Source organism: Micromesistius poutassou (genome assembly GCF_964030765.1).
Source record: "Micromesistius poutassou genome assembly, chromosome: 12".
In the NCBI taxonomy this organism is placed as follows: Eukaryota; Metazoa; Chordata; class Actinopteri; order Gadiformes; family Gadidae; genus Micromesistius; species Micromesistius poutassou.
In genome coordinates, this window is record NC_140282.1 from 9,192,799 (window position 1) to 9,204,659 (window position 11,861).

The window sequence follows — 11,861 nt, forward strand, 5'->3', positions numbered from 1 at the left end:
AACGGGTCGTTTGTAAAATCTGCAGTACTCTAAGATCTATGTGAGGATAGGCAACTGCCACTACCCCATCATACGTCATATTCAGAAGGCCTACCTGTAGTCCTGCAGGTAAAGGTCCCGGCATTGCCAACTCAGAGTTATTATCTGATTGTCGTTTGTTATAAAGCGACAGAGCCATCTGTCAATTATGAGCGATTGTAATGAGCTGTGAGGATATCTGCTTCTAGTTTACTGTACCTTCGAAAGGGAAGTTTTATTTGTTGATGATTTTCTAATTTCTGCTCTCTTGCTTACAGCATCTTTGAATGGATGAAGGCTTTCAGGTTTTTTTTTACCTCAGAATCTCCCCCATGAAAGGTTGTCTATGAATTATTATTATGATTTTTCTATGAATAGCCGTGAGCTATGCTGTGATATTTTGGGGGGTCATATCTTCAAAGACAAATTAAATTAAATTCAAAGTTTAAAACTCAGATATTTTACTCTCTAAACCAGTTCAACACCATGCTTCTTAATGAGCTAATTTGGTCACCACGTTAGATAATGCATATTTCACTTAAGCTGCCCACAGCTTAAGTGAAATGTGTGTGTTCTTGTATGTGTATGTGTGTGTGTGTGTGCGTGTGTGCATTTGTTTGTGTGTGTGTGCACATTTGTGTGCATGCATGCATTTGTGTCTATGTGTGTGTGCATTTGTATGTATGTATGTATTCAACAAATTTCTAAATTTCAAATTAATAAAATAAATAATTTGTATTGTATCGTATCGTATGTGCGTGTGTGTATGTGTGTGTGTGTGTGTGTGTGTGTGTGTGTGTGTGTGTGTGTGCAAATGCGACTCTGTAATGTGGCTCAGAAATGTTCTTAATTTCGCGCTACTGACCCTACTGGTTCGACAGATCATCATGTTTTCATCATTGTGTTTATTTGTTCATTTGTTTAGACACTTTTGGCTCAGATTCAACACAGTTCTTGTCATCTTACACCCACTAAGCATTCACTAATACAACAGAGGAGGACTTTTCAGAAGTCATCAGAGGTCCACCCATGGCGTCTATAAAAGAAGAGGACAAGACGTTTCTGTGTGCAGCCTTCAACTCTCCTGAAGAGGTAAGGGGACATCCTTATCCTTACGCTGTCCCCCCCTCGGACGCTGACACTACAGCTGTGCTTATCTGCTTCTTTCTTCCTTTGATTTCAGCAAATCTGTTCAGATCCTTGGACCGAAAAAGAAGATAAGATCGAGTGATTGGCGCAAGGGTTCATCATGAATTCCTTCGTGGCTCTCATCCTCGTCCTCTCTCTGACTTCCAGCGCTGTCTTCGCCCTTCCTTCGGTAAGACCCTCTCTGTCTTTGTTTCTCTGTCTTTGTCTCTTTCTCTACCTCCATTTCTCTGTCTCTCTCTCTCTCTCTCTCTCTCTCCCTCTCGATCTCTCTGTCTCTCTCTCTCTCCCTCGGTTTCTCTCTATGTCGCTCCCTCACACACGCTCAAAATTATACATGCGTTTATGTGTTTCTTTCCCTGCAGGGCGAAAGAAACAGCACATCAGGGAAGGATGCTGAAAAGAAACTGGGTGAGTTGTTCTGTAGCCACAACACGCTGGCTGTGACCCCCATACTGCTCTGTACCGCTCTGTCTGTGGCTCCCTCTGTAATACGAACACAACACACATGTCTTTAAACAAGCCACAGACAATGTATGTCAGACAACACCTCCTCAATGTGTTTGCAGATAGCAACAAGGCTGGGAGTGAGGCACCCAAGGGGGCCACGGACTACATCGAGGCTGCGAACGCCGGGCTGGGTACGTGTGTGTAGGGCCATCCCACGGGAATCAAACATGGATCACCATCGTCCTTCTTCCTCGTCCGGTCCTCGTGATGTGTGGTCGATAAATGTAAATATGTGTTCCTACAGCACATTTGAGGGGAGGACCGCACATCACAAATGGAGACATCGCCATGCCGTCCAAGCGCAACGCAGTTCCCTGCACGGCCCGGGGCTGCACCTGGCCAAAGAGCAGAGCCTATGTCTACGTGCCTGTTGAAATCTCCTCAAGATACAGTAAGTCACTGTGTGTGTGTGTGTGTGTGTGTGTGTGTGTGTGTGTGTGTGTGTGTGTGTGCCCATTTTATCAGCAAACTGTTGCAACAGTTGATTATACTCTATAGTATAGTTAAGCAATAGATCACGACAGGCTGTGGTATGTTCTCATTATACCACAGTTAAGGGGCGTTGTCCGTCCCGACACGCAAATGGTTACGTAGGTATGGCGAAATGAAAGTCATAGACGCCCTCAATTTTGAAAAAGCGAGAAAGTCGGAAAAGGATTTTTTTTTAACAAATACAAAAAAGTAGTCCCTCCTGGCTGCCTGCAAAGTGTACGGCGGTTGCTATGCAACACACTGTAGCGTCCTTCAGAAAGAAGGCTAGGCTAGAGACGGTAGCTCGGTTCGCCAGCAATTTTGCCTACTATCGAGTTCACTTACCGTGTGCCTATTGCTTTACAACATTTCCACCCTCTCCAGCAATCAACATATTTTTAGGCTTCAGTGAACTATGCTATTGCTTTTATATATAAATAAACAACAGTTCAAGGTGCGGAGTGATACTGAACTCTGTAAACTGAACGGGCGTCATAGCTGTGTGTATACACTCAATATACAACAGTTGGGAACCAATCAGATCGCTTGATTTAAGCCACCCGTTTTATGAAGTATAATCAACTGTGTACCCCCGTTTCAGTGGTTCTCAAACGGGAGTATGCGTACCCCTAGGGGTACTTTGGAGTACTGCAGGGGGTACTTGGAAAATTAAAAAAAAAAGAAATAAAGAAAAAGCCAACTGTCTTTTTTTCACTTCTGAAAGCTAGACAATAGAAAATAGAGAAAATGCACAACAACCCACCCATAAACTAACCAACATCGCACAGATACTATGACCTACTTAAGAATCAGAAAATGATGTTCCAAAGTACTGATCTACAAGGGATTTAACAATTTTAATCACTAAAAATGATTAAAATATGACATAAATATCATTAAGGTTTGAATTGGAATGCTTATTTATAAGCCACGTAAAAATCAGGTAAAACAGGTCGTTTGTAAAATCTGCAGTAGGCTACTCTAAGATCTATGTGAGGATATAGGCAACTGCCACTACCCCATCATACGTCGTATTTAGAAGGCCTACCTGTAGTTCTGCAGGTCCGTCGCTGCCAACTCAGAGTTATTATCTGATTGTCGTTTGTTATAAAGTGACAGAGCCATCTGTCAATTATGAGCGATTGTAATGAGCTGTGAGGATATCTGCTTCTACGAAGGGGACGTTTTATTTGTTGATGATTTTCAAATTTCTGGCTTTCAGGTTGTTTTTTTTACCTCAGAATCTCCCTCATGAAACATGTCTGTCTACTCGGGGGGGGGGGGGGGGGGGGGGGGTGAGATAGATAATGCGGGGCCGCCGTCGCGACGGTGGGGCCGCACGATCCCAACAAGCATGCCGCTCCGTGATTGGCCGGCCCGACCGGCCCACGAGAGGCCAAACGGCCAAACTGCCTACCCAAATACCAGACCGTCCAGTCCGTCACTGGCCGTAAGCTATGCTATGATATTTTGGGGGGGGGGGGGTCATATCTTCAAAGACAAATTAAATTAAATTCAAAGTTTAAAACTCAGATATTTTACTCTCTAAACCAGTTCAACACCATGCTGCTTAATGAGCTAATTTGGTCACCACGTTACATCATGCATGTTTCACATGTGTGTTCTTGTGTGTGTATTCTGGTAACCCGGTTCCGTAATGTTCCGTCTCCCCCCAATCAATACGTCTCTCAGCGGAAAAACCGAAAAATTGGCGCATTTATTTAATCCAAATCATAACTGGGTGGACATCTCACATCGTAGAAAAAACTATAACTGAAAATCCGTGCTCCGTGAGCCTCAGCGGGTTTCCCGGTCCTTTCTCACGGTCCCTCTCGGTCCTTGTGCGCGGCGGGCCGTCCCGATACGCCGGCTGTCTCCGCGGGTCAGTCTCGGTCAGGGACTGGCTCGTCCTGGCCAGGAATCTCAGTCCGGTCTGTCTCCTCGCACTGCAACCACATGTCCCCCTTTAGACAGAGCATCCACTCTGCTTTTATGCACCTCACCTGCCTTTGATCTCCTTCCTCCTGCACAGGTGTTTCCCATCGCCCTGAGTGTTGCAGCGCTACTACGGTCCCCAGCGCCCTCTAGGGGAAAAGGGTGGTAGACCCCCTGTATCACCTGCCCCCTGGGCTTCAAGGGCCGCTGTGTTCGGGCCGGGTTGCCACAGTATGTGTGTGTGTGTGTGTGTGTGTGTGTGTGTGTGTGTGTGTGTGTGTGTGCGTGTGTGTGCGTGTGTGCATTTGTTTGTGTGTGTGTGTGTGTGTGTGTGTGTGTGTGTGTGTGTGTGTGTGTGTGTGTGTGTGTGCGCGCATTTGTGTGCATGCATGCATTTGTGTGTATGTGTGTGTGCATTTCAGTGGCGGCTGCTGGTCTTTCAAAGAGGGGAAGCTCATTTTCGTGAGAAAATTGCATCAGAAAATTGTCACATCGCGGATTTTGCAAGCGAGTCGAAACTGCAACCTATTTCTTGATATTTGCTTGGCGAAATTGATAGACACTTTTCATCGTACATTTCATACACTTATTCACACAATTCCTTGCTTCAGTTTAACATAATTCCCACATTTCCTTGTTCAAGTTTCATATTGTTTTGGTAGTTCATCACCATCACTTTGATTCAGGGAGCCTGAGGTCTGAACTTCAAGTCCTGTATTCAGATCAGGACTTGCAGGGTGACAAAGCAGGGAAAGCTGTGTGATTTCTTAGTGTTCCTTAAAGACATGGAGTTGGACAGTGCAATGCCTCAGCTTTACAAGCTGTTCTCATTAGTGGCAACAATTTGAGCTACATGTGCAGGTGTATAAAGGAGCTTCTCCTGTTTAAAGCGGCTCAAGTCCTACACCGATAACACAATGGGCCAAGGCCATTTAAGCAGCTCTGCTGGCCATTGAGAGGACACTGGTCAAGTTACTAGAAAAGACAGCTAGTTGGTATGACAGAGCATTTCCTTGAAAAGGAACATATACATAAACTGACAATTTTCTGATGCAATTTTCTCACGAAAATGAGCTTCACCGCGGAGAGCTTCCACAAATGCAGCAGAAATTTTCTTAATTTCCCACTACTGACCCTACTGGTTTTGGTCATCATTAGGTCATCATTTATTTTTAATTGTTTAGACACTTTTGGCTCAGATTCAACACAGATCTTGTCATCTTACACCCACTAAGCATTCACTAATACAACTGAGGAGGACTTTTCAGAAGTCATCAGAGGTCTATAAAAGAAGAGGACAAGACGCTTCTGTGTGCAGCCTTCAACTCTCCTGAAGAGGTAAGGGGACATCCTTATCCTTATCCTTACGCTGTCCCCCCCTCGGACGCTGACACTACAGCTGTGCTTATCTGTTTCTTTCTTCCTTTGATTTCAACGAATCTGTTCAGATCCTTGGACCGAAAAAGAAGATAAGATCGAGTGATTGGAGCAAGGGTTCATCATGAATTCCTTCGTGGCTCTCATCCTCGTCCTCTCTGTGACTTCCAGCGCTGTCTTCTCCCTTCCTTCGGTAAGACCCTCTCTGTCTCTGTCTCTCTCTCCCTGATCTCTCTGTCTCTCTCTCTCTCTCTCTATCTCCCTCTCTCTCTGTTTCTCTCTGTGTCGCTCCCTCTTTTGTTTCCCTTTCACGCATTAATAGCAAACAGGTGAACATTGTTGTGTGTAGACATACATGCACACACACACACACACACACACACACACACACACACACACACACACAGACACACACACACACACACAAACACATGCTCAAAATTATACATGTGTTTATGTGTTTCTTTCCCTGCAGGGCAAAAGACACAGCACATCAGGGAAGGATGCTGAAAAAAAACTGGGTGAGTTGTTCTGTAGCCACGACACACTGGCCGTTGTCGAGTGTTTTGCCTATAATGGGTTTTTATAGCATGAGGGCTGTGGGAGAACCTTCAGTCGCACTAGGTGGGAAGACCTCTCCTGACGTCTAGGAGGAGGGTACCCTATACTGGTTTCTCTTCGGCCCCGGGGCTTAACCTGTGCTGGCCCTCCTTGTACGTGTCAGAGATCCTTGGCTAAGCTCGGTAGAGGAAGACTCTGGTCTATGTGTCCAACACAGGTCACTCGTTTTAAGCCCCTACGAGGTTAAGCTAAATTTAGGCTACACACGATCGAACTCTGGGGTGTTTCTTACCACCTCAGTCCCTGTGGGCCACGAAGCGGGGAACAATTCTGAACCTCTTTATATTGCCTCACTCTCCGGACCAGTCTGAGTCACCATCAACCCCGTTTGTGTTATACACCACTTACCTATCGTGCGAAGGCTGGGAGAGCTGTGGGCTGTCGGTTGGGCCCCTACTGGGGAGCCAGTCTTCCTCTATGAGGAAGTCCTGCTCATATATGGTAGTGTCGCTGAAAGTCCGGTTTTTTCCATGGGCAGATGGGCACAATTGATCCTGTTTTCTTCGAGGCAGTCGGTATACTTAGCGTTGAAACAGCAGATCAGCAGTTACAACATTTTAGAAACAGCAGATCAGCAGTTACAACAGTTAAGCAATTCAACAGAGTTCATATATTGTCTGGATTAAAAGCGGATGTCCTACCCTTGATTGGACATGGGGAAGTTTAGGGCATAGGTGCGTCAACGTGTGGCCCACGGGCACACAACACCGTGACCCCCATACTGCTCTGTACCGCTCTGTGGCTCCCTCTGTAATACGAACACAACGCACATGTCTTTAAACAAGCTACAGACAATGAGTGTCAGACAACACCTCCTCAATGTGTTTGCAGATAGCAACAAGGCTGGGACTGAGGCACCCAAGGGGGCCACGGACTACATCGAGGCTGCGAACGCTGGGCTGGGTACGTGTGTGTAGGGCCATCCCACGGGAATCAAACATGGATAACCATCGTCCTTCGTCGATAAATGTAAATATGTGTTCCTACAGCACATTTGAGGGGAGGAACATACATCACAAATGGGGACATCGCCACGCCGTTGAAGCGGAACGCATCTCCCTGCACGGCCCGGGGCTGCACCTGGCCAAACAACTCCACAGGCTATGTCAACGTGCCTATTGAAATCTCCTCAAACTACAGTAAGTCACTGAATATCTGCCTGTGTGTGTGTGTGTGTTTGTGTGTGTGTGGGGGGGGGGGGTATATATATGTGTGTGTGTGTGTGTGTGTGTGTATGTGTGTGTGTGTGTGTGTGTGTGTGTGTGTGTGTGTGTGTGTGTGTGCCCATTTTATCAGCAAACTGTTGCAACAGTTGATTCTCTACGGGGACATGTTCAACGACCGTTGGAGCTTCCTCCGATCCCATCCTCTGTGTGTCTAAAGGCAGGGAAGAGCGAAATGTCCTCATCCAGAGTGTGGTGGAGTTCCACAAAGTCTCCTGTATTCGCTTCGTCTGGAGGGGGAGTCAACAGGACTATCTCTCCTTCATTCCTTCCAAAGGGTACAAGCTCTCACGGCTGCACACACACATTCTACTCCACCATCTTTCGTCTGTTAATTCTGATGTTCTCTGTGTGTGCCTGTGTGTGTGTGTGTGTGTGTGTGTGTGTGTGTGTGTGTGTGTGTGTGTGTGTGTGTGTGTGTGTGTGTGTGTGTGTGACTATGTGCCTGTGTGTGTGTGTGTGTGTGTGTGTGTGTATGTACCTGTGTGTGTGTTTGTGCACCTGTGGTTTTTTGCGTGTCTGTGTATATTTGTTTGATTGTGTTTGTGTGCCTGTGTGTATGTGTGTGAGCCTGTGTGTGCGCCTGTGTGTGTGCTTGTGTGTGTGTTTGTGTGTGTGTGTGTGTGTGTGTGTGTGTGTGTGTGTGTGTGTGTGTGTGTGTGTGTGCCTGTATGTGTTAATGTGTATGTGTGTGTGTGTGTGTGTGTGCCTTTATGTGTTAATTTGTGTGTGTGTGTGTGTGTGGGGGGGTGTGTGTGTGTGTGTGTGTGTGTGTGTGTGTGTGTGTGTGTGTGTGTGTGTGTGTGTGTGTGTGTGTGTGACAGGTGCTCGTCCTATATAGGTCGCCAGGGAGGAGGTCAAAGGATCTCCATCGAGCAGCATAAGTGTGTTCACCCTGGAGTGATCCAGCATGAGATCCTACACGCCCTGGGCTTCCACCACGAGCAGGCGCGCTCCGACAGAGACGACCACGTCCATATCTTGACCAACAACATCAAGCCAGGTTCGCTCACCCTAGCCACTGCTTGGGTTAATATTAAGAGTTAGTTATTATTAGTTGTTATTAAGAAGGTAAGCAGTAATTGTATGTATACAACGATCTCTCGTTCTCAACAGGAAACCTGAACAACTTCAACAAGGTCAAGACCAACAACCTGGGCACTCCGTACGACTACAACTCCATCATGCACTACAGCAGGTCAGTGTGTGTGCCTGCGTGTCTTCATGTGCATACGTAATTAGGGGTGGGACAAAAAATCAATACAGGGATATAATTTGTCGCCCTTCTTAGTGCAAAATACGAGAATTAATAGGCCTACACTGACGCCAAATATCAATATCATATTTTTCTATTAAAAACAATATGTTTATATTATTCTATATTTTTTAAGAATTTATTTTGCATTTTTATGCTTTATCCCAGCAGATTAAGACAGGAAATATCACCCCAAATATCGATATTTTAATTAATAAAATAAGGCGCTCTGAACAGATTCCCCTGCTCCTCGAGGTTGCGCTCAACACATGAATGAAGGAAACTTGAATGGAAGTTAACCAACCAAAGACGAGTAACTGAAAAACTCAGTTTGGACCGTGAATAAAGACCGAAATTCAGCACTTTACCTTTTCACAGTCATTTTGTATTCATCGTCAGACATATATCGTGATGTTTCGTTATAGGATTTGCCTAACAATATATTGATTATTTCAGAATCGCTGTATCACGCTATTATCAGTAGGCCTATCACAGGCCATGTGTCGCATATGGTATCGTTATCGTGAGGTACCCTGTGATTCCCACCCCTATACGTAATACTATTTCACTGTATCAGTTATATGTTTATTGTTAATGCTATTTGAATGTATAATCCCAGGCCCGTATGTTACTACATCTTTGTGTTCATCTTCTGCCATAGATACGCATTCTCCAAGCAGAACGGTCTGCCCACCATCATCCCCATCCCTAACTGCAAGGCAGACATCGGAAGAGGCACCAAGATGAGCAGCAATGACATCAAACGACTCAATAAACTCTACCAGTGCCGTGAGTAAAACACAGATATGACACAAACAGGCAGAAAATCAACGTCAATCAAACAAGGTGGTCGGTAGAGCAACAGATTCATGGCTTCTGTGTCTAACGGGCGGCATGTGGCTCAGGAGGAGGAGCGTGTTGGCTGGTAACCAGAAGGTTGCTAGTTAGATCTCCGGCTTCTCACAGCGTGAGTATCAAGGTGTCCGTGAGCAAGACACCTCACCCTTACTGCTCCCGACCAGCTGGCTGTCGCCTTGCATGGTTGACACCGCCGTCGGTGTGTGAATGGGTGAATGTTAGACAATACTGCAAAGTGCTTTGAGTGGTCACTGGCTAAAAAAGCGCTGCGTAAATGCAGTCCATTTACCATGCATAACGTGTTTTGACGTCCCCTTACAGGTGGCTACTGAGTTGAAGACAGGATTCAATGCTCTGATGGACGACGGAATCGCTGACACCAAGTCCTTTACGTTTAAAAGCTAATGGGAACACGTTGGTCTTCCCTCCCTTCTGTCATTCCCTTTACTAAATCCATCCTGTGTGGATCCCACACAGCTATACCTAATTGTCCTTGGAAGACTTCCGTCTTGTACTTTAACGGGAAATGATTTGGTTTTCTGTCCTTTTTATGACAAACTGTTTTTTAACGGGCTTGCTTTGTTTGTCATGACTTCTTAGGGATGACCTTGAGGTAACCCCCCTTCCGCTCTTTACTGTCTTAATACATAATAAATAAATGCAGTTTAAAAAAGAAAAAACCTGGCTTGCAAGATCAGCATTCAGAAAAGAAAATATCAAAGTGGAACTGTAGGCCTAATTTTAGCACACTTTAGTCTATTAAGTTTAAGCACTGCCTCACATAAGCCTAGCAGGATCATACAAAATCGGAATAAACATTTTAATACTTGACTTCAACGTTGTATGCTCAAAGCATACAGGAAGTGAAATACATTTATATGTACATATACACAATCCATATGATGCTATTATTGGACAATAGAGGTCGCTATTTTACCATTTCAAGGAAGGAGAATCCTGGATCGATTGATTCAGTTAAAAAATAAATAGGCCTAGGCCTACATAATATATTTTTTTAGTTCAATATATTTTAATATAAACACGAGTAGACTATCTCATAGCCTTAAGTAAATAGGCCTATCGATTGGAAGGAAGTGTCTCTTCGTAAATATATCTGCATCATAGGTAGCACACATAAAACGCACCCCTATCCTCCACTTTCAGTGAATTCATTTCATGAAAGCTAATCCTGTGTTGCTGTTTAAGGCCAACATCAACACCTTGAGAACTGCCCTGAACTGAACCTGAACCACAAACATATCAAACCATCTCCCCCCCCCAAAAAAAATAAAAAAATAAAAATAAAAAATAAAAAATAATAATAATTAAAAAAAAAAAAATATATATATATATATATATATATATTTAAGCAATAGATCACGACAGGCTGTGGTATACGGTCATTATACCATAGTTAAGGGGCGTTGTCCGTCCCGACGCGCAGCGGACGGCTTTTATAAAACGGTTACGTAAGTATGGCGAAATGAAAGTGAAAGACACCCTCAATTTTGAAAAAGCTAGAAAGTCGGAAAAGCATTTTTTTTAACGAACACAAAAAAGTAGTCCCTCCTGGCTGCCGGCAAAGTGTACGGCGGTTGCTATGCAACACACTGTAGCGTCCTTCAGAGAGAAGGCTAGAGACGGTAGCTCAGTTCGCCGGCAATTTAGCCTACTATCGAGTTCACTCACCGCGTGCCTATTGCTTTACAACATATATATAAATAAACAACAGTTCAAGTTAGGCGCGGAGTGATACTGAACTCCGTAAGCTGAACGGGCGTCATAGCTGTGTGTATACGCTCAATATACAACAGTTGGGAAAGTGTGGAAGACATGCAGTAAATAACCCAGGCCGGATTCGATGCTGGGTCTCTGCGATTAGGACTGTCCCTAATATATGGGATGCACCTTAGCCCAGTGCGCCACCGGGGCACCCATATATAATTTTATTTTAACGCAATTAATACAAATTGATAGCTTGGAAATCCAGACCCACATCTAGAAAGCTGTAGGGTCTGGCAACGAGTAATTAAAATGGCCTAACTCGAGGGACGGCACCAAGCGTGCATTTGAAAATATCACTGCACGCAATTGGATAACACTACGACCAATCATAAGAATGCAAGGGGTGACGTATCCAGACCAGCGGAGCTAACCAATAGACCGAGTCGGCAAGCAAGGAAACGTCACTTCCGGTCAGGGCCGTGGGGGAAAACAAACCGTTTTCCCCATACACACTCATGCAAAAAGGCGGTATTTTAAACCTTTGTCAAACGCTTGTCCGCTGTCATTTCTTGGTTTGAATCACTTGTATATGCTGTCAAAGGGCTATATATTAAAAAAATTATCATGATCGGGTCGATTGTTGTCCGTATATTTTTTAAAAAGTGGATCTTTCACAGTTGGTCTTCCCCCACAGCGTTGAGTCTAGGTGGGTGTTCCCTTGG

The 11,861-nt window shown here is 44.8% G+C and overlaps 1 protein-coding gene across 1 annotated transcript in view; it reads left to right on the plus strand.

The window, feature by feature from the left end:
• The window catches only part of LOC311356164 (hatching enzyme 1.2-like), a gene marked incomplete at both ends in the record, with an annotated part of 10,467 nt that extends 721 nt beyond the window's left edge, over window positions 1-9,746 (plus strand). The window contains 9 exons of the mRNA XM_084475924.1: window positions 995-1,110; window positions 1,530-1,626; window positions 1,734-1,805; window positions 1,919-2,069; window positions 7,466-7,579; window positions 8,126-8,304; window positions 8,418-8,499; window positions 9,218-9,345; window positions 9,736-9,746. Of these exons, the coding sequence (XP_084332050.1) occupies window positions 995-1,110; window positions 1,530-1,626; window positions 1,734-1,805; window positions 1,919-2,069; window positions 7,466-7,579; window positions 8,126-8,304; window positions 8,418-8,499; window positions 9,218-9,345; window positions 9,736-9,746 (950 nt within the window). The remainder of the gene's footprint in view (window positions 1-994; window positions 1,111-1,529; window positions 1,627-1,733; window positions 1,806-1,918; window positions 2,070-7,465; window positions 7,580-8,125; window positions 8,305-8,417; window positions 8,500-9,217; window positions 9,346-9,735) is intronic.
• Between the last annotated feature and the right edge of the window lie 2,115 nt (window positions 9,747-11,861).